Genomic DNA, 22565 nt, shown 5'->3' on the forward strand with positions numbered 1-22565 from the left:
CTCTAGACAAAGAACGGCATTCGCGTTCGATTGAAATTAAAGATATCACATTTGCGTGTAAATAGATTTCTTATATTACACACTCATTAGTAGAAATTTAATTTATTAAATTTACGAGAATTCAATTATCGTTATTACATCTCGGATCATTACATCTGATCAGCGGTACCATTAGATTGTTGTTGTACTCGATCTGCATGTAACGTTGAACATGTTTCACGGTTCTTCTATATGTTCTATGCCAAATGCAGTTCCCAGTTTTCATTGTACATCTAAAAAAACAGATAGACATATAAGTACGTTTAATGTATCATATGCCGAATATTTTTATTTATCGATCATGACCGAGTAAAGCGATATCTGTTCCTTAAAATTTACAGCGTTGTATTATTTATTATCCATTTGTTACGAAATGAAAAAAACGTCTATTATAATAACAGAAATACTTCAAAGATAGATTACCTATACATGGTTTTCAACAAGATATGTAAATCTTCGATGCGTTTCTTTTCTGGAAGCATGCTAAGAAACGTCGCTAGTGACAAAAAGTCTACTTCATTCACAACATTAGATTTAGTAACCCATGTTTGTATTTGCAGTTTTACCTATGAAAATATTACATTTAGTTCGGTTGGAACCAAAAAAATATCATCTTTACATAATATACGTAATTTTTCAAACAGTTATCCGAATATATTACTTGATAAAATTATATAAAGGAAAAGGATAAGCGAAAAGAGGAAAAGGTGACACGATTCTTCATTCAAAACTATATTTACCGAAGAAGAGGATTTTGTTTGATTTTATGATCAAGATTGGATAAAATCTTGCACTGTATGCATGAATATTGGTGGCAATAGAAAGTTTTCAAAAATCTGCTAAATATTCAAATTTCCGTTTTTTTTTTGTCGTTCTCTTTAATTATTTAATATAATACGAGAGTTGAATGTTTTTTATTAGTATTTATTTCGATATTCACATATAAAGTAATAATCCATAGTCATGTTTGTGTTTCTAAACTAGAATTAAGTTTTCAAAGTTGTCATTTCCGAATGTACAATAAGGGTAAATCTAAAACTGAAAATACCGAAATAAAATTGCACCGCGTAACGTACTGTGATAAGCTAATGATTGTCATGGGATATTACTGACACTTTTTTGTTAGACTTGAATCTTCCATAATTTTACTCGTTACTGTGCCAATGTCACAGTTACCATTTAATATTCGGCATAATTGTCACGTTCATGACATTTACATACTAAATATATTTTACAACTGCTAATTCTATACAGATCGAGGGATCTGAACACCAATGCATTAAATATTCACAGATAAAAAAAAAAACATTTTTAAGTGTAGAATTCACCATCTTTTGTAAAATGCAAAATCTGGTAAATATACAGGAAAAAAATAGATAGGAAAAAAATAGATATCTCTGATGCATCTGTATCATCTGATACGTCAATATTACGGCAATAACAGGTAAACAATTCGTATTACTTGTTACGAAATAATTTTATACAAATGTTTAATATTGATTGGAATTGCGGTTACTTGCACTAGATCTCAAAAAATAGAAGAAAGCTAGAACTCAGTTCCTATTTAATAATTTGTCTTAATGAAATAATTATGTGGTACCTGTTGTAATGGAAGGGTGAAGAGATGATTCACAAGATTAATTAACATTTCCTGATGTTTATCTACGTTCTCATTGTTATGTAAAATACTTAAATTCTGTAAAATAAAGGTATCGGCTTTATCCACCGTAACATTATTGTGTGAAATCTCAACATGATTGACTTGACACGAGGTTGATTTAGCTCCGACAGTATTGTCCTTTTCATACAATTGGTCTCCCCCATGCATTGCGTTCTCTTGTGATTCGGCTTCATTTATACAAGTGCTATTTACAATAACTATTGCGTTCTCTTTATTATCACCGATCTTTGAAGAAGCACCCGCTTCTTGTAATCTCTCACTATCGCTCTTTTCACTTGTTTCTTTGAAATTCACTCTATTCGCTTCTCTTTTCATATCACAATATATCTGCACATCGCGTTGTACATCGGGATGCAAATCGCTTTTCATTAAAGCTGATAAAACGATCGGATCAACTTGCGAACAATTATGTACATTTGAACTTTCCTCGTCACGCTCAACTTGATTTACCGGATCAACCGTACTGGTGGTATTTGCTGCAGCTTGAGATTGTTTGTTTTTTTTGTATTCGTCAATTATCTCGTTTCTCATATCTGCAGGTAATTCGATTAATACGGACATATCGATATCCTGTATTCGCGGTATCTCATATTTTGATGACCTTCCGCTATTTGGTTTCACTTGTCTAAAGAAATTCTCTTGAGACGTTTGCCTCTGGATTGTTTTCTTATTGGATTTTCCAAGTAAATCCTTTCCTTTTATAATATTTTCATTTACCTTAGGATTGTGTAACTTTTTATTTTTTGATTCAGCTGCAAATGTCGACGATTCGACTTGAACATCGACTGGAATTGTTACACCGGTCGATTCAGAGGCTTTGACCGTTTTCGGCGGCAAATTACTCATTTCTGTATCACAAATTTTTCTCGTTGCTACTGATTCTGTAGTTAAAGGCACTTCAGAACAATCCGGTTTAGATTTCTTATTAAAATTCGAGACGCCATGATCTTCTTTGTCATCTCCCAACAATTCCTCACACGTTTGTTGTAATTTTTTCGTTTTATTAAAGAAATTGATCAAGCTGCTTTTAGCTTGCTTAGCCCTGCATATTTCTAGCCTGGATATTTGTATTCCTATTCCTCTCATATCTTCAGGTATTAAATGCAGCTGATTCCAAATATTTATAACTTCCCTAGATCACGTAAAACATGTACTTAATTTCACGAAATATATTTCAAGAAAGCATAAAATGTACAAGATTAACTGATTAATAGTAAACTCACTTTCTAATGATATTGATGTCGTCAACAGCCGCTATAAGATTTTTCGATTTCGTTATATAATTGCAAAGACCGTGACCCATGAACTTCAGGGTTTCCTTCGGTGCCTCCTCAGCTCTGACCATTAATTTCAGCGTGATGCATCTACCCTTTGCACGAGCCGCTGTCAATCGATTGCACACCTCTACAGATAATTCGCTCAAAAAATCGACAGCATCGCCATTATTCTGGAATCTTATGCCATAATTAACTTCAGCCGATACAGATTTTCTAACATATTCCAGATTCAGCTTTGTGTCGTCTAACCCACGGCACATCTTGTACAACTGTTCTCCCGTCTTTTTGCCGAATTCTTTTTGTAAAACCCCCAACGATATCTTCTGCAAATCTTCGCATGTATGCACATTCATTTTATGTAACTTGTATGTTGTTGTTCCGCCAACTCCTAAAGACAGACGAAAAAATAGGAGAATTAAATTAATCCTAATAAAGGTAATAAAATGATTAAATGAGAAAAAGAATCAAATCTAAGTATTTCTACTTATTATAGAATACAAATCCAATATATTTGCTTAACAAAGGTGTTTCTTTAAATATTTTGTTTTTGCAAAATAATATAAATAATATTGCTCACTCAAATGTACCTGGTAAATCTCTTATATTAAAAGTTTGAATATATGTCTCTGCATTTTGAGCGCTGAGATAGAATTGATTATCGGGTTTAGCTTTTCGCGTTGCCAATCTCGCCTGCAACTTATTATTACCGAATCCTGTCGATACCGGGCAATCTGTTTTCTGCTTAATCTCGTTCCTAATTATAGTAGCAAAGTCCAACGGCGAGAGTCCAGATGCCTCAAGAATTTTCGTGCAATCAACATACATTTCGTCGCAGCTTACTGCTTCGATATCTAAAGTGTAGGATGCCACAGTGTCGTACAATACGTACGAAACTTCCTTGTAACCCTCGAAATCGTACTGAATTGTCTTTAAATCTGGACACAGTTTTAACGCCTCTCCCAGAAACATGCCATTCTTCACGCCAGCCTTTCTCGCAGCGTACGAGCACGAAGCTACTTCTGACATCGATCCAAACTCCTCCTTGCCATCGTGATTCGCCGAAAACGTGTTGCCTTTTGCGTGCGTTACCGCTACCGGTACGCCTTGCAATTCCGGTCTATTTCTGATCCCCACGGATACGAAAAAGCAGTCCATATCAATGTGCATTACAACAGGTTCTTGCTTGTGGTTTGATTTACTTGTAATTTTATCTGTAAAACAAATTGTCTCATCTTCAGAATCTGATTCGCAATTAGCCGACGTTGTGGCCTTCTTGATACTGTTTAATCTTATTAAACGCTCAAGGCCGGGAAATGCTACGTCACTTTTGTCCCTCAACTCATTCACGTAATCCTTAAACATAGTTCCCATGGTAGAAATATAATGCAATCTCGAGTTACTGTAAAACGTCGACAGAAATTCAGCATCTTTTGTACATCGCGCGCTTGGTTTTGTATTCGAAGATTGACCAAAGTGACTTGCGTCTTGCTTCAATGCATTATTAAAGGCATCGTGTTTCGATGAATTTCCCTTATTTATGTCGGTACTCGCTGAAGCTTCAGGCTTCTCAATATCCTGTTCATTATGCGTGACTGAGCTAGCATTATCTTTATCCTTATTTAATTTATACGCCAACTGAGGTTGCACACTGGTGTTATTAGAATAAAGTAAATAATTCTGGAAATTCAGTATCTTTCCGGCTGCTATGCTATCGACGATCCACTGCGGTTTACAAATGGGAATTGGATTTTGGCTCTTTCTGTATAACATTATCTTGGAATACGGCAGATTAGACGCTATAATGTGAGTCGTGATTTTAGGACGCATATAATGATGATATATTCCTCCATGCATCATCATTAGACGTCTGAGCTCATCCGACGTTGGATCTGTATAACCGTTAACAAATATCGCAATCCCTTCAAACAGTTTCGATGATTCTTTAAATTCTTTGCTGGCTGTGTCACGGAACTGTTCCTCCAGCTTGGCTTTCTTCGCAGGCATATAACCACCCTGACAAGATATTAAAAAATGATGCAAAAAGTAAATAGATGAAGATGATAATAAATATTAATTATATACTCACCCACTCTTCAAAGCCATTGTCTGCCCAAGCCCGATCTTTTTTTTTCTTTGACATAATTATATTAATTTGGCCAAGTGGAAATTTCGCAATTGATAATTATCATGCAATAGATGCATCCTGGAACAAGAAGAATTAATAAAGAATGATTTAATTGTGTAAAATTATAATTTCCTCAGAATTTAATTTCTTAAAACTTTAATTAGCATGTTACATTTTTTTTCCTGCCGGGCAAGATTAATATATAACAATTTGACACTTAATTTCATATTTTTAGCTCTAATTATTTGATTGACGTAAACATGTAAATATCGACATCACGTTGACATAGCATTTGTAACCTCAAATATAGAAAACAGCATCGCATAAGTCCACTTCAAGATTTAAATTGACCGTATTTTATTGTATCACGTTGAATATCTATTTGTGGCTTACATAACAGTAACCAGTGGATTGCACTTGAATATTTGTGCGGCATGAACAATAAATGAGCGAGTCTATTTTTTGCCGCCAAAAGTGTCTGCGTGTCCAAGGTCCAAGGCACATTTTTATTTTCCGTCATCTGCCTCGCGCGGCTCCGGCTCCCACGACGAGAGATTTATATAAAGATTATCCCCGGGGCGTTTTTCAATGTACAAAATCAATATTTGGACATCCGTCACGCTCGCACCGTGTTCTATATGCGAATTAAGTTTAATCGGAACGTCCCTGAGCTCCATTCTCGATTTCATGACACTTGTTGCATGTGACGATCTGACCATATATTTCGTTTTGCCAACAATTTTTGTTGCAAAAATTTACAACGTAATATAATACACGTGCGGAAACGTTGAAAAGTATAACATAATTATGTAAAAAACGTAATTTTAGAGTTGTCTTATTACTATTGACAATGATATTATTAATAATTCTTTAATTGTATAGTAATAATTATTATTGTCTTTTTTATTCTTATAGATTTGTTGATAAAATATTTTTCAACGTCTGTTATATCCTCACGTGTAAATAAAATGTAGTAGATGACACTGGCACTCAAAATAGGTTTTTATTACTAAATCTTTGTTATTTCAATAAATGTACAATATTAACACATTTTTTTGTATTAATATTTTAATACATTTTAACACATTACTTCGATACACCTGTTCAACTTTCATACCTAGTAACAATAATGGCACCTCATTATACAAGATGTATTAATCTAAAGTGATACTTATAAGACAAATCTTATACTAAATAACATTGGGAATAACAATGATCAAAAAGCTGAACTAAGCGGCATACCTATACATATAAGACTAGAGTTCGTACCAGACGAGCTCTGCGTTCGCGTGTACACATATTCATGGAATATATATCTTTCTCTCTCTACAAAATAATAGCAAAATATAATCTTAATATATCTTTATATTGCACATATATTAAATTGTATGGCAGGAAATTAAAAATGCATAAACTATACTTACATTGAAATGGAAATTTATCTTTGTATCGTTCTTCAATTAGAAAATGAGGATAAATTTTCAGAAAAATTAAAAATTTTATACGTGATTAATTTCATAAAAGCTGCTCTAAATAATCTTTATTATAAATTGTGAATTTTATATACGTTTTATATAAAATGATATTGCAAATTATGTGCGTAATATCTAACAGTAAATATATATTACAAAATGAGTTTATTACAAAAATAATGTTTCTGAAGACACAATGACATGATAAAGCAAAGAGAAAACAAAGACTCTGTCTGAATCTTAATTTAAACCATTAATAACAACTCTCCGCAAGCGCACACAGTTACAACTATGCCAAGTGTGTTTTATAAGCAGCGGTCATTTGTTCGAGGAAAATGAATGTCAGGACTGTATGAGGCCCTAGACGTGCATAGTATGGGAAGAATCCTTTCCACAATGCAAACAATCCTTCGTTTCTCACAACCTTGGTCAGAACATCAATTGCGCCTGTAAACTCTGGTTTGCCGTTTATCGTTTTCATGTTTTGGATTCTGAAAGGAGAATCGTTATAGTAATCTGAATCCTAAATTAAAAATGTTAATTGAATTTTAAATAAAACTAAATTTATCGTATAATACCTTGTTTTAGCTATATCTACAGGCATGGAGGCAGCAGTAGTGACTAAACCAGAAATCATAGAGCTTGCAAAGTGTAATAAAATATTTTCCTCAAAATATCCTATTTTAAAAGAAAAAAATACAACAAATGTAAATAACAATATTTATACGTATAATTGTACAGTCTAAGAACGATACAAATCTTTCTACAAACCTGTGTCTAGCAATGTTTGTTTGGCCTGAGAGTACGATGCCAACTGTGCTGCGTTTACAACCATAGCTCGTCCCATAGTGGGAATGGCGCCACGCCATAACGTAAAGAGACCTTCCTCTCTAATTATACGGAATAACGCATCAAATACATTTTTGTAATTACGCCTCTCAGCTGTATTTAAAGCATATAAAATGTTTAAATTCCACACTATGTACATGGATATGTATACTAAACTGATAATGTACACTAAAGTAATAATCTCTATCACGTGGAAAAAAAATACAAATTTACCGATAGGTGATCTTCCATCCGCAGTCATCCTAATTAAAGCTACTTCCGCTGGTGTACCTACAAATGCTCCGACACACCCAGCTACCATACCAAGTAGTGCTTTTACAACAAAACTTGGCTGCTCGTTGTCTTTTCTAAATAAGACAAGGATATTTTTAAAATTCACTTTGATATTCACTTTTTTTTTATAAGAATAATTTAATTAATCTGGACCACACATAAAGTTAACTTACGAAGAAACTTCCATAAGCCAAGTATATATACCAAGCCTAGTAGTAGTATAAGTGGCCTGTCGCATTAAACCAGCGGATAAGCCGGAGTATAATGCCAAAACACCTTCATTTTTCAGAATGCCCGAGGTAACGCTTAACGTCGACGTTTTTGTGCCGCTTAACTGCATACGATTCTTTATTAAATCCAATGGTTGTACAAAACATGTTGCTGCCATGCTGTAATTAAACACACATATTATATCCTTTATATACTATCTCCTGGGAGAAAATATACTCTCTAATATACACAATTAAATTTCATGATAACATATATCAATCAGAATATAAATATATTTTGATAAAATTTCATTTTCTGTGTGTAAATGTAAGCAAAAAATAAAATTACATTTTTTATTTTTTAAGATTTAAATAAAGTCAATCAATTTATTTTAAAAATATATAAATATTATATTGTATGTGTAAATTATTAAAAATTAGAAAATAAATTTTTTATGGCGCTATCGATATAAGAAGAGCTATATTAGTTTATCCAGGGTTACAACTCTATTTATAGTATGCGAATAAGGTATATAGATATACATATACATATTGCATCATCCTGAAAAATTAAAATTTATTTTTTTTCCTCTGCTTCTAGTTACTGAAATAGTAGCGTCAGTTATGTAATTTACAACAAGTGATTCTGATAAGATTTAATTTCGACCTTCGAACCTCAACTTTTAGTGATTGCGAAATCCTCTGATAATTATTAGAAAACAATGTACACTTGTCATCTAAGATTGTCGTCTCAAGACTATACATTCACAGATGTCACATGTCTAAAATAAATGTAAAAAAAAGGACACAAACCCAGAAGTCCCACCAATGAGGAATTTTACACCGTTCGGTACTGTCTTTTGGCTGCTCATTTTGACTAAATTAATTAAACTTGTTGAATATCGCGTCTATATTAATCACGCGTATTTTCGTCTAAAATGATGAGCAGTAAACACCGGACGCGCGCGTGTAAAGAAAATAAAATAATTAAAAAACGGCTTATCGAAAGGAGCCGCGTGTTGAACCGGGTATGTACACCGCTCATGAGCACGGAAGAAATCGGAATGGTCGGAATTCGGTCGGAATCATACAATATATCCGCGATCGCCCTTCGGACATTCGTGGCATATGTCATCAGCTGACACTGCTGACAGTGCTGACACGGAATTACGGAAGTAGCAGAAGCGCCAGAGCGCCAGAGCGCCACCTTTCCATGGCATTGATACTTCAAACTTCAAACTTATGTGAAGTTGCACCCACTGTGGATTTACTTGCGGCTTGCGGAGTCGTATCCATGGTGGAGCGTGGTTCTCGAACGCAGCCCTGCTGAACGCGTCCATTATTTCATGAATACTCATGCATTATGGCTGTTGGTTACATGTATATTTTGTAATTTTTATGAAAAATATAATAAAATATGCTCTGATACAAAATTACCTTTTTTAAATATATAGTCATATAAAAAGTAACATTACTTAAAATTTCAAAAATTACGATTTATTATGAAAACTTGTAGAATTTTAGATTTATATGGAACTCCAGCCACGAAAATCTTAAATCTGAAACATATTATATTGCTGTTGGATAATGGGAGCACATGTAAATTGTAATTTTTTTTAATTATGAAACGATGATAATGTAGATGAAAATTTCTTGAATTTTTATTTACACAACATAGAAACTTATTGTACAGTTTAACTTAGAGACTATCACATAACTTGATTATAATTCTAATTTATTTAATGTTACAAACTCTGAAACTACAAATTTATAATTTCTATTTATTATCTTATATAATACCGTAGATATTTTTATATACAAAATGAGATGAGAGATTTTTGACTACTGATCTGTTGAAGTATCGTGCGACGTATTGGATAATGGTAATAACTCAGGCTCTGTTAAGGATATCATACGTCCACAGGAATCTGACGATCTAAAATTAATTTAGGTTTATATTTAATCGAGCCTTGAAAAGAGAAGCATTATTTTTAAAATCTGAAATATATGTACGAATACATCTTACACATCTTTTAGAAGATGTAAAACTTGTTTGTGTTCTATTCCTTCCAGCCACAAATTCAGTAACTCCTCTCGCTTACATCTCAGCAATTGTTTGCAGGCATTCAGATTCTCCTTCACCGCATGAATCTTCTCTCGTGACGACGTAACTTTCTCAGACAGCGCACTGAATATCTATAAAATAATACGTGGATAGGATACAAAGCTCGCAACAATAAATATCCGAGTTCTTGCTCAATTCAAATATGCATGATGCATGTCCATATTTACTTGCATAACTTCCATGAGATCCTGATCGTGCGACGAAACCAATTCCTCCAGTCGTTGATCGCTTCGTTTGTACTCCTTTTCCAACTTGGCTTTCTCAATCTCGCGTTGCTCGTTCGTTTCGCTTGCTGATAAAGCGCGTATCACCGAGATCAGCAAACCGCTCTATGAAAGGCATACGAGACACGTGACAATTCATTCGACAATGCCTCGTTCCAATGGAATTCAAATTAAGGGAACTTTTTAACACAACTATAAGATTTACTTACCGTTTCTTTCGTCGGCTTAATCCCTCGCGGTGGTTTGACAGGAGGCGTCATATTCATCTTACAATTGTAAGTAGCTACAAAATAAAAGCAATCTGTATTCTGAGATTAAGGTTAACCCTACTCAATTTTAACTCTCTTTTCTCTTGTCGACATAAATGTACGCATATAAATGAGAAAAGTACGACGAAAAATCCTACCGGTCCCCTTAAATTGCAAGATTTTCTAATGTGTTTCGAATATAAAGATGAGACGATTTTGCATTACAACTTAACACGTCGTGTCAGGTTAAGTTATTGTATACGAGCAGTGAACTGTATAGTATATAATATATAATTCATATAATTCATAATTCAATTATATATTATATAATTCACTATATACGAAACACAGTTTCTCTATCCTAAGTTTGTCTCCACTCCAAGTCAGCTGTTTTCTTCTAAACTGAAATTCTCCCCTCACGCCGCCCGCCCTTTACCACGTTAGCCACTTGACACTTGACACGTGACCACACGTGACTACGTGAGAGTCAGAGTGGAGGACAGAGCGCGCAAAAGAATTTTTATAATAATTTTTCTAATAACCGGAATGGATTTCCCCGAGCGAAATCTCAGTAGAGGAAATCGCCCGTAAATCTGTTACTTCAGTCGTGCTTCAAAATCAAATTGTACGTTCAGGTTCAGGTTCTTATTAAGAGGAAAAAAAAGAGGAGACAAACAAAGCACGAAAAGTGAAGACCTATTTTTTTTCAGATGCACTTTACATACACACCTCTGGCTTTCCGCAGCTAATACAGTTCGTGTGTCAAGGAGACGCGTTATGCGTACTTGCGTTACTATCGGTACTTGGAATACATTTGCAAAATACATTGCAAAGCATTTCCATAATAAAGACCTCCGTCAGTCAGAACGAAATGCACGTTGCAGGAGTAATAGAGATGCCACTTGCCAGAAATGATTTTATTGAAATCGCTTATAGGTAGGTAGAAAATAATAAATATCTTGGAAGCCAATGGACAATTACGAATTTTATTACTGTCTTAAGAACATGGGGGATTAACACGTAATGCGGCGTATAATCAGCTGGTGCATTTTTATATGTTTAAAAATGTCGTACGCATTGGACATAAATTGTCAAATTACAGACACTTGCGGTAATGTTATTTTCTTTTCACTTTTTAATTATCACAGAATAAATTTTATACAATATCCTTATTGTACAATACCTCAGTTCTCAGTTGCAATAAAACGGGTTATTGCATATGCGAAAAGAAATTTTATATATGTCAAAAGCGTATATGTAAAAACAAATTTCATATATGTCAAAAGTGTATATGTCAAAAGAAAATTAATGGCCAATCCTATCAAGAGAATATAAGGTCTTTGTCGAAAACAGAATTTAACATATTATCACGCAGAAGTACACATATATACATAATTTCCTGTTCTGTTCCATCTTGTATATATCTCTTAAGACGTCTATTTTAAACTTGTATGTTAATATATACCTTAAAAATATTAATTATATAATTACGTGTATATATCAATTATATATACATAAAAAATTGTAGTACAATTTATAGAAAATTGTATAATAATTATATAATTAATATATAACTAGGATTAATAATATATCAATAATTATTATATCAACTATCTACTTATACATATATGCATATCTTACGCATGTATTTCACATAATGTGAGGCCACCTTATGAGAATTTATTTTCTAATAGTGCAGATGGAAAAATAGTTGTTTTATCTACTATAACAGCGCAGTAATGAATGGACTTCTTTTCGTGCTATATTATACATTTATAAATAGAAGAAACGTGCAGAAAGCCAAAGTAAAAGAAGTATAGATTACACGAGACACGTTTCATACCGCAGAATATGTAAGATAAAGCAGAATCTGAACGTTAAATATATTCCATCTAAGCACCAATGCGTCTTTGAAAAACATAGTCTGAATAAAATTGAAGAGAAAAAAAAAAAATATTAATACTATCTGTGATAAAATAAAGAATAGTGAATTGTATAAATTATTTAGGAATGTACCCTGTTAAAAAAAATTATTAAGTGACACACAATCGGTTGCGCTTGTGATGGAAAATAAGTATTCCTTTAGAACGTTCAAATGTATTTCGTTTACATCTGTGGTAACTGATCAATGGGCGTGGCAAATCTGAAATCTTCCGGGAAAAGCTTAGTCGCATGCGGATACATCAATTTATACGACTGTCGGATTGTAACATCCGCAACACCGGCGATATCGCCGATTTCTTTCTGCGATCTCTTGTCATCCGATGCCTGTGTAGAATAAAAATGCATGAAAATAAAGTAGTGCCCGCTTAATTGCAAAATGCAGTGTCGCACTATAGTTCCACGTACCTGTGAAGCCATATAAATTGCCGCAGCTGCAACAGAGATGGGCGATCTCCCAGGTACAATGTCAATCTCCACTGCTTTCCTAGCGATATGCGTAGCGGCTCTCTGTACCATGTTGGGAAGGCCGAGATTGGAACAGAATCTGGACATAAAGTCACCCGTGGTGATGAGATCCACGCTAGTTTCGAGAGCTTTGAGAATCAACTTGAAGCATCGGCCGATTTCTTTCTTGCTTATCTTGCTGACTGCGCAAATTTCCTTGAATGTCCGCGGCACACCTTCCTGCCGACAAGCAATGTACAAACACGCGGAAGCAATCGCGTCGTTTGAGCGTCCCTTCAGGTTTTTGCCATCGTGCACTTGCTTGAACAATGTGTTGGCTCTGTCCACAATAGTTTTCGGTAAATTGATACGATCTGCCATATTATTGATCTCGCGAAACGCATTGAGCAGAGCTCTGTCAGAACTGCTCATCTGAAAGGAATATAATCTCCATTTGGCAACTTTTGTCCTGTAAAATAATAAGAAAAAGAAACTGAATACTAACTGTACGTCGATTTTGATACTTGGCGGTACCGAAGCCATCGAAAGACGCAGCGCCCGTTCCCGGTCCAATCATCGTGGACAAGTCTGCACCGTTGAGAAGTGGATTCTCTGGACCGCCCACGCGCGATGGATCTATTCCCGATTTCTCATTGCTAAATGTCCTCCATTCTGAACCTACGTCTATCACTCTGTAATACAAGAAACATATAAATGTCAAATTTATCCCAGCCAGCTTTACGCTTGTATCTACGGCTCTTTTACCTATCTCCCACAACCAATCCACATTCCGAGCAAATCTGATCCCCTGCCCTATAATCTTCTATAAGTGGAGCATCTGGATGTGCGTAACAACAAACCTTGTTTGTAGAATTCCTGTAAAAAAAGGATTTCAGGAATAAACGTTCCTCGTTTGCGAATATCTCGTATTTTTGACATATCTAAATAGATCATTTATACAAATTTATACAAATAAATCTATCGCATGTTTCTATCAATGTGCCAATTGATAAATAAGTTCTTCGTCCTAGTTTTATCTCCAAGAGCGGTATTCGTAGTCGGACTTTCGTCTTAAGTACAATCTTAACATGTTACAAATCAATCCCAAAGTCGTATTAACATTTCAAGATGTTACTTAAGACGCGGTCTTGAAATAAGAACGGACTATAAATATAGACCCAAGTCGCGAACGTTTAATATGTCAAAGTGTAACGTAGCTTTACGATCGTGCAAATTAAATTTCAATTTGAGTATTAAAGTTTGTATCGCAGCTCGGCCTTGTCGCGATTATTTATTCTTACGTTGACTTCTGTGAGAAGCGTGCCTCGTACCGTAAATAAAATATCGTACAGCTGTACGCAATCTTAACCTTCAGCCGCGATATCGATCTCAAGTGTGACTCGTGAGTCCCGTGACGACTGACGACTGTTATCGTCTTCGATGATCGACGGCCGAAAGTGAGATTTATTTTTCGCGAAGCTTACCGTGACGAACTTGCCATATTTTTGCTTTCGCGTGTAGGTACTGTAGGTAGACGAACACTGCTCCGCACTGCACTCCAGTATCCACTGTATCCAGTAGTCAAACTACCAATAACTCATGACTCCAACCTCCAACAGAAGATGCATCCAGTACTGCAAACTGCAAACTGCCATGCAACCGCTCAGGGTTGCCAGTGTTGCCACTAGGGTACATACCAGTAACCGGTAATTACGGTCTCTAGATTTCCGTGCTGGACACGAGCGCTCCCTACGGCCGCGTTCAAGGGCTACGGATCTTTAATACACGATTCGTTCTTGATTCTCGCCTTCAATTCCTTTTCGCTGCTTGTAAGCGTCGAAACCAATACTTACAATTTAGTAATAAAGAATTACTGAGCGTTTACCGAGCTAACTGAGCCGCTTCTTCCGCTAAACGCAGCCAAAGTCACTCAAGGTGAGCAGTAGACCAGTATAGTCATGTTTAAAAAGAGTACAATCTTATGTGACTCATTTGCGCTATAATCTTTATTTAAAAATTCTGAGAATTACAATATATGTGGCTACATATACATAATATTGAAGATATATATTCCTTCTTATATATTAAGGCTAATTACGTACTAATCTTTTTGTCGTATTTTTATAATATTAATAATTTTCTAATATTTTTATAATTTTATAATATTAACAATTTATCAATTATTTAGCCATTAACATTTAATGAAGAAACCTCGACCAATTATATAAAATTATACATATAGTATGTTGATAGCATATTATATAAAATATTTGTCTGTAGAAAAATCAAAATGACAAGTTAAATAATCATATATTGTTTAATTAAACTGACTTAATTAAGTATAAAAATACACATTGCTCTGCTTAATTATTCTGCTCCAACTCTAATGTCGATAGATCCTTCTCCACCGTTATAAGGCGGTTGCGTTTGTTTGTCATTATTATTAGGAATTTCCGTTGTTGTTGGAAATGGTAGTGGCGTTTGAGTCTTATCATCGGTGTTCGGAGTTTCTTGGATGATGATGATTGGCTGATTGTGAGCGTGATCGTGAGTCCAATGATTCCCGTGTGGATGATGTTGGTGTCCCGGTGGAACGTTATGCCATTGCCACGGTCTCCTATCGGGATTCTGTTGCGGCGGTTGCGGCGTATTTCGTGTGTCGTCGGGGGCAATAATCATCTACGAAATGTGAAATGTGTTCTTTAAACATATTAAATAGGATTTACATTCTACTATGGTAAAATGCCATATGAATATATCAATATATCGGATTTTTTTTTTAATAATTCTAAAGTACTTCGAAAATCAATCTCTATTATACCGTTAAATATCTATCAAAGTCCACCGAACTGGATATATGCCATGTAAATTCAATCGACCATCTTTTCGCTCTCTAATTTTTTTCCGATCAAAGTTTGTATGAGAAAATTTTTTCTAAGTCTACGAAAACATTGTAGATGATCACAATTACTTGACAAGTTTTTTTTTAATACATAAAGAGTTGATTCGTCGCGGAAACATTGCGTTTAAGGATTTGAGAATGCTCGTGATTATTATAAGTGCATATTACTATGTCGTTCGTCCTTGGATTTTGGCATATCCACTCGACGTCGGAATTGATCGTGAATCTATTGTTCTGATTTTCCATCGATTGTGGTTGTGCCCAAGGTGGACCACGGCCATTAAAGTTTCCTCTTGTATTTTGGAAGCCAGGATAAGCCGCCCAGCCTGGTTTAGCTTCAGTCCACCCCTCGATGGCTACGAGCAACGCAACGGCGACCAACAGTATCTTCATTTTCTATCGTACTTAATAAATTTTCGAAACTTTAGACATTGTTGAGCTTTCGTCGAGTCGCGTAAAAAAAAATATGCAATATTTTTAATTAGACAATTTAATTACGGTAAAACGGTCTGCTAAATCCGTGGATCGATCGCAGTTTCGGTTCACTTACAAACAGGATTAACACCAGGCTCGGCGAAGGAACACCCGGAAAGCCACGGATTAACGGGGAAAAAACCGCTCTTGGCTAATGAGCCGATATTACGGCGTCGTTTCCTTATATAGCGATTTAATAACACGCAACCTCATCCTCTCTGCTCATCCGGTGACCGACTGAATTCAATTAACACAATCAACTGTACGTACTATACTATACGTGAAACGGGGGATTTTGATCCATGAATGACGTCGGCAACTACGCTGCTACGCATTCGCGATTTATATGTGTGATATATACAAGAAACAATTCTCCGCGCTATTAAAACCGATTATTAGGATCCTCTTTCTTTCCCTCTCTTTCTCACAGCGATTCATCGTCGTAATACCGGTTTGGTGTTTTGAGGAACCGGTATCGCAAAATTACGCGAATCGCCTCGACGCGGCTCGCGCTATCATTAAGCATCGAATTACAGGATGCCGCGAGTCGTGAGCCGACGGCCGACGCGGAATTATTGTAATTTATGTCACGGTTCATCACCACGCTGCCATCGCGCGTGTATGAAAGGTCAATGAATGTCGCGCTGGTACGCCGCGCTTTTTTTCCAGATCTAATGAAACAAACGGTTTCCTCGCCTCGCACCGGCAACCGTGGCGTTTGCGAGTTCAACGAAAGTGACGATTGACGTTTTCCTCGCCAGTAATACTTAAGAAAAATCTATTCAATGTCCTTGCAAAGTCTATGTCGCGTCTGATAGTTTCCTGAATGAGGACATCAGCGTTGGTCCTCTTAAAACATTTTAGCTGACTTTTGATGTGATCGGCGTATAATCGATTCGATTAAAGTTTAGATAAATAGGTTCCTTCTCTAAAATCGAAGTTAGTTTCTTACCGTTTAGCGAAAATTGATTTGGAATAATTTATCAAATATTTTTAATAAATTTATCGAGCTAACTAATCACAAATTTTTCTACACGGATTTTAAGTTAATAATTTGTTTAGCGATTGTTTTATAAATAAAAAAAACTATCTTTACTTGTAATTTGATAAAATTTGTATAATAAGGATTGTGCGTTTATCTCAATTTTTGTTTTTCATGTATGAAAAACAGGCAGTAGCAGAAGTGAATGAAGTTACGGATATTATCCAGTTACATAAAAGCAGAAATGGATCTCTTGCAATTTATTTTCGAGTTTATTATTTTTTTAACACGTGCTCAACAAAAAATTATTAATTAATTATTATTGACTCATTATTATTGACTGTATGCCGGCGCGCGGCGCGGCGTTCTTTAGTAACATCGACTAACGATTACAACTACCAGATGGAACTACCAGAACGAAACGTGCTCTCAAGCATATACGGACCGCATTTTTGTTGCTTGAGCGTTCAGCAAATCTCGGGGTCTCAAAGATCAAATTGCTCCAATGTTATAAAATCGTTTTCCTGAAATCCAAGATACATTTATGAACCCTAATTCTAAACAAATGACTTAACATTTCGAAAAATGTCAAAACCTTCAGAGATTTTTGTTTATCTATCTATAACCATATATATTTTACTCCGATTAACATACGTGCCAAAGATTGATAGATCAGCTCGCATCTCACGGCGACATCCCGTCTCCGCATTGAAGCGCTCAATTATTCCGTTCGCGCTTTTATCGCGATCGCTTTCAGAAAAATCCTCCACGAATATCGGTCGCTTTTTTTTCGCTGGCGCGGCGCGGCGCGGAGCGGCGTTCTATTTTTTCTCTTCTACAATCTACAACGACTACAACGGGCAACGGTCCAATCGACCACGGTCGTGTTCCGCGACCGGAGTAAAACGAACACAAGGTCCTCAATGAACGAAAACACTTCTCGTCGAGGAGTGTGGTCGGTCGAGGCACCACGATATGCCTCGCTGTGTCGCCAGTCGCCGTAAGAAACGGCCTCTTGGACTTTTCGCCGCGCTATCGCGGGTTCTCTCTCTATCGCCGATTATTACTTTCGAGTTCGAGGAAGCCGCGCTTGAATCATTCGCGTTAATTCGACGTTTCTCCAACTTTTCACTTCTTTCTTTTTTTCTCTTTTTTCTTCTTTTTTTTTCCTTTTCATTCCGATACGCGCCACGTAGAAATACATATGTATATATACATATATACAGGGGGCTCTCGGACTTTAATGCCTCTCTTATTACCCGCGCGCAACTATTGCAGCCTTCCTAATGAACGCCGTAATTTATAATGCGCGGCGGCTGCTTTTGTCGGTTTATTGGGCGCGGAAACCGGGGACTTCAAAGGCCTCCCCTTATCATTTATGTGTCACACGTTATTCGAACGGCTATCGCCGGGTTATCGATCGTCGAGGATTTTGTAATTCGGTTATTTTTGCGCCCACAAATTAAAGCGCGTGTAATTGCACGATGCCCGATCTAGTAATTAAACGGACAAGGATCATCAATTAGTATTAAATGTTCCAGTATATTAATAAAGCAGCATTTTAGCAATCAGTTAGATTTGATAATTACGTATCGCTTATTTTATTATTTAAATTTTAATCACCAGTTTGCCTCTGTGAGATTTCAAGTGAAGATTTTTTTCGATATTAAATGTGAGAAAATGGGTAGAGAACAGAGAACACTAATGCGATTTTAACGTGTACGCAAATACATTAAAATCGCATTACCATTTAATGTACAGTCGTTTTTATATTATTAAAGACAAATCAATATCTTATTATGGATTCAGGAATATTGTCGAGAGAAGGGAATTCTCGTCGGGCAACGGACGATCATCGCTGGTCCCGGGAGCTCGTCCCTCTCTTTCTCTCCCCGTCTCTTCTTTTCTCCGGTGCAACTTTTTCTCGATGTGAAATAATTGACGCGTTTCTCCATCGTGGCGATCCCACGAAACGCGCGCGCATGTATAGATCCGACACACACGGGGAGGGGGGGGGGGGGAGAGGGAGAGAGAGAGGCCGTGAACATCAATGCGTCCCTCCGCGATGTGACAGACCGCATGTCCGTCGCGTCGTTGTCGGCCGGGGACAGAAGGAGAGAAGGCGGAGTTCACGAGCGGTCGAGTGTTCGAAATCGAGAATACATCCTCGCGACGACAACAACCGCGACGATGGTGTGGGAAGGAATCTTAGTTGTAATGCGGACTACGGCGAGCATTATTTATTAATAGCAAACCCGATGATGCGCGCGCGTATACGCGCGTGTATGCGTGGAATATTATGTGTGGGTACCACCGGCACGAGGGAGTGGCGTGGCGGAGCGCCATGCTAGAGCGAGCGCAACAGCGGCAACAGCACGATGAATCGTGGAACGGATCCCTCATGCCCCCTTCCCCCCTTCCTTTCCATCTTCCTCCTTTTCATCGTTCTCTCTCTCTCTTCCAGCTCAGCCACTCCGATCGTTCCGTCCTTCTCGTTCTTCGCGCGGTCCTTTGCCGTCCCGCTCGCTCTTTCTCCCTCCTTTCCGCTTCGCGTCTTTCTCGCTCTCACTTGCTCGCTCCGTTCAGCCTCCCTCTCTGTCCGCCTCTCTCCTTCTCGGCCAACACATGGATGCCGCTCTCGCGCGCGCACCCAAGGGACGGTCCGCCGTTGTAGGAGAGTGGACGAACGCTTTGTCGGCGCCCGCGGCCGAGATCAAACGCACCGCGGCCGCGGCCGCTTCCTCCTTTCCCCCGCGCCGTAACACGACCAAGGCTCCACCGTCCGTCCGTCTGTTCGTCCGTTCGTTCCTCCGCTCCGACCTCTCCGTCCCCTACCCTTCGCGCGTTCTCTCTCTTCCCTTTTCCCACCCGGTATCATCCGGCGAACCTTCGCCGAGGCCCGAGAGAGCCCAACAAGCAAAACCGACCGACGCCGCGCCGCGCCGGTTGGCCGGCGAGCGGCGAGCGGTGAGCGACGAGTCGCTCTCCGCGCAGTCCGCTCTCTCTCCGCGCTCGCTCGCGGCAAAACTGTATTATAGGCATTATAGGCCTTCTCCGTATCCTGTCCAGCGCGTCTCGGGGCTCGGGGGCCCCTGTGCATCTCGCGGCCCTCTTTTCGTCCCTCTCCTCAAATCGTCCCCTTCGCGATAAATATTTACCTCGCCCTTTTGACGCCTTACCGTCTAATCGACGCGATCGCGCGCGTGACGCTCGATTCGGTCGATTCGATCGACATCCCGATCTCCGATCCGCGTGACAAGCTTCATCTTCCCGCGGATCTAATTAGCGACCCTGACATCGCGAATACGCGCCGTCCAGTTATCTATCTCTCCTCCTTTTGCGGCCGGATAATTGAAATTGACGTAATAACATCGTCGCGTTCAATTTCCGATACGTCCGAGACAAATAAGCTCGACTTATATTCGTTCGCCAAGGGATTAGAGATTAGAAATACGCTGATTGATGCGACTAATATGGGATCGAACGCAAATCCGAGTTATAATCGGTTTCGGTTCTTCTTTGGCGCTCGATCTGACGCACAGGTGAGATCACTGGCGAGATCAAAGCGCTTGGGCGAAGCTGGAGAGAAAGGGAGAAAGGGAGCAGCGATTGAGTTCCTGATGGTGGCACAAGACGCATCTGGAAATAGTTTATTATTAATAGATGACTCGAATTCAACACCCGCGGACAGATAGAGAAAGAGAGAGAGAGAGAGGGAGGGAGGGGAGAGGGAAAGGGAGAGAAAGGGAGAGAGTTTGTGCCCGCTGCCGGCGTTATTTCGAGATTAGTCTGTACCCGCGTTTTTGAGCCGCGCGTTTTATTTCCCCTCACCGACGAAGAGCGCGCGTTCGTGCGCGGGGCTCCTCTTCCCCCTTGGTCCCCTTCTTGCTTCTACCCAGGCAGGCCGCACCGAGCCACCATCCTGGCTCCCTCCGATCCCCCTCGCAACCCCCGCTGGCTGGTTGCCGCGCCGTTTCCCTTTTGCCTCTCGTCCTGCCCTCGCCGCGCTCCGCTCCGCCGTTCACCCGGCCCTCTCTGCCGCCTCTTAAAAACGAGACTTGCCGCCGACTTTCCGACAAAGGAATAAAGAAAAGAAACAACTAGCCACGCTACTCGGCTGAGGATGGCACGGCAAACCGTACCGCAACGCGGCACGGCACAGCACGGCACGGCATGGCGGGTAGAGAGCCTTTCTGTATAGGGAGTGTGAGAGGGATGCTTCGGGCCGACCGCGACCGTCCGCCGACCGACCGACCGGCCGGTCGTTCAGTGGCGTCACCGTCCGGGGACTCGTCCTAGGAAATAGAAAATTCCGAACGGTGGAATTGCGCCGTATTTATTTGGTTCTCTCTCTTTTTCTTCCTTCTTTCTCTTTCTCGGAGAATTTGTGTTGCATCCGCAACAGGGATTCTGTCGTTACTCGATTCTGCTGTTACGTCGAAACTGTACGATTCGTTTTAAGATACAACTTCGCGGATATTCTTCTCAATATCATCAGTTTTTACTGCATACAAAAGGGGAAGGAGAGAGAGAAGAACACATTTGAAAACACATTTTTAATATCTCAAATCGAGATTAAATGCGTGTTACTAAAATAAACGGAATAAGATTTGATTTTAATGAAGAAAACAGCGTCTAATAAATATAAATTTAAAAAATTTAAAAAACGTATACACACACACACATGCATTACTAATCGTTGCCACTGGGTAAATTCTTGAAATAGAAAAATCTGTAAATCGTCATTAACATCGTAATATTTTAATATTTCTTTTTTTGAGAGTTCGGGCAATACACCGGTATTAATCGAAGAAATTACCTCTTAGTGAAATTAATCTTCTTAAAAAAAAATGCGTATTCCTACTTTTGAAAATTATTAAAAACGAAATAAGTGCCACAACGTATAATTTGATTTCCTCAATCTTTATTATTCGTTACGCGAGAATTCAAGGATAGATGGATTAATAAAAGGTATAGGTACGGTTTTTGAGATTAAAGATTTATTTAGTGTTTTATTTTTTGAAATCATATTACCCCGTAGAACGTGAGAAGGGACTGACGAGGGACTATGTAAAAGCATAGAGGTGTCAGTATATATGTATCTCGCGACGTATAATATTTAATTTCGCGCTTACGCAGTCAGCGCGGGACGTTGCATACAAAGGGGGCCTGTCGTGTTTTTGTCCAAGTTAATTGTTTCTCTTCTCTTTTTATTTCGATCGAGCGTGCTGCTAACAGTAGCGCACGGCACGTTAGTAGGACGTCTACGGGGGGGGGGGGGGGAAGAAAAAGGTTGC

General features: G+C 38.1%; 5 protein-coding genes across 9 annotated transcripts; all 5 read right to left on the reverse strand.

The window, feature by feature from the left end:
- Positions 1–58: 58 nt before the first annotated feature.
- LOC112455255 (DNA repair protein REV1) lies at positions 59–5863 on the reverse strand. 3 transcript variants are annotated; one of them, XM_025017058.1, is made up of 7 exons: positions 5516–5863; positions 5084–5200; positions 3585–5010; positions 2944–3385; positions 1640–2852; positions 463–605; positions 59–272 (listed from the first exon to the last, which is right to left on the reverse strand). In XM_025017058.1, exons 2-7 carry the CDS (start codon positions 5135–5137, stop codon positions 122–124), a joined length of 3429 nt encoding a protein of 1142 aa, XP_024872826.1. In that variant the 5' UTR covers positions 5138–5200; positions 5516–5863; the 3' UTR covers positions 59–121. The 3 variants fall into 3 exon arrangements, with proteins under 3 accessions (XP_024872826.1, XP_024872827.1, XP_024872828.1); XM_025017059.1 differs by lacking the exon at positions 5516–5863 and adding an exon at positions 5422–5509; XM_025017060.1 differs by lacking the exon at positions 5516–5863 and adding an exon at positions 5295–5412.
- Positions 5864–6647: 784 nt separating this feature from the next.
- Positions 6648–9075, reverse strand: LOC112455244 (mitochondrial 2-oxoglutarate/malate carrier protein-like). The gene is made up of 6 exons (XM_025017044.1): positions 8739–9075; positions 7890–8105; positions 7657–7790; positions 7366–7536; positions 7173–7272; positions 6648–7085 (listed from the first exon to the last, which is right to left on the reverse strand). Exons 1-6 carry the CDS (start codon positions 8795–8797, stop codon positions 6884–6886), a joined length of 882 nt encoding a protein of 293 aa, XP_024872812.1. The 5' UTR covers positions 8798–9075; the 3' UTR covers positions 6648–6883.
- A 522-nt stretch (positions 9076–9597) lies between these two features.
- On the reverse strand, positions 9598–10949 carry LOC112455248 (exocyst complex component 4). 2 transcript variants are annotated; one of them, XM_025017049.1, is made up of 5 exons: positions 10858–10877; positions 10484–10557; positions 10218–10379; positions 9952–10121; positions 9598–9861 (listed from the first exon to the last, which is right to left on the reverse strand). In XM_025017049.1, exons 2-5 carry the CDS (start codon positions 10538–10540, stop codon positions 9768–9770), a joined length of 483 nt encoding a protein of 160 aa, XP_024872817.1. In that variant the 5' UTR covers positions 10541–10557; positions 10858–10877; the 3' UTR covers positions 9598–9767. The 2 variants fall into 2 exon arrangements, with proteins under 2 accessions (XP_024872817.1, XP_024872816.1); XM_025017048.1 differs by having other exon boundaries at positions 9599–9861; positions 10681–10949.
- Positions 10950–12081: 1132 nt separating this feature from the next.
- On the reverse strand, positions 12082–14508 carry LOC112455249 (transcription initiation factor IIB). The gene is made up of 5 exons (XM_025017050.1): positions 14395–14508; positions 13676–13786; positions 13416–13602; positions 12872–13342; positions 12082–12790 (listed from the first exon to the last, which is right to left on the reverse strand). The coding sequence occupies exons 1-5, from the start codon at positions 14409–14411 to the stop codon at positions 12629–12631; spliced, it is 948 nt and encodes a 315-aa protein (XP_024872818.1). The 5' UTR covers positions 14412–14508; the 3' UTR covers positions 12082–12628.
- Positions 14509–15208: 700 nt separating this feature from the next.
- On the reverse strand, positions 15209–16518 carry LOC112455250. Of its 2 annotated transcripts, none has more exons than XM_025017052.1 (3): positions 16363–16518; positions 15981–16216; positions 15209–15589 (listed from the first exon to the last, which is right to left on the reverse strand). In XM_025017052.1, the coding sequence occupies exons 2-3, from the start codon at positions 16203–16205 to the stop codon at positions 15278–15280; spliced, it is 537 nt and encodes a 178-aa protein (XP_024872820.1). In that variant the 5' UTR covers positions 16206–16216; positions 16363–16518; the 3' UTR covers positions 15209–15277. The 2 variants fall into 2 exon arrangements, with proteins under 2 accessions (XP_024872820.1, XP_024872819.1); XM_025017051.1 differs by having other exon boundaries at positions 16311–16516.
- Positions 16519–22565: the final 6047 nt, after the last annotated feature.

Source organism: Temnothorax curvispinosus, unplaced genomic scaffold (assembly GCF_003070985.1).
Source record: "Temnothorax curvispinosus isolate PA1 unplaced genomic scaffold, ASM307098v1 QBEX01005936.1, whole genome shotgun sequence".
Classification (NCBI taxonomy): domain Eukaryota; kingdom Metazoa; phylum Arthropoda; class Insecta; order Hymenoptera; family Formicidae; genus Temnothorax; species Temnothorax curvispinosus.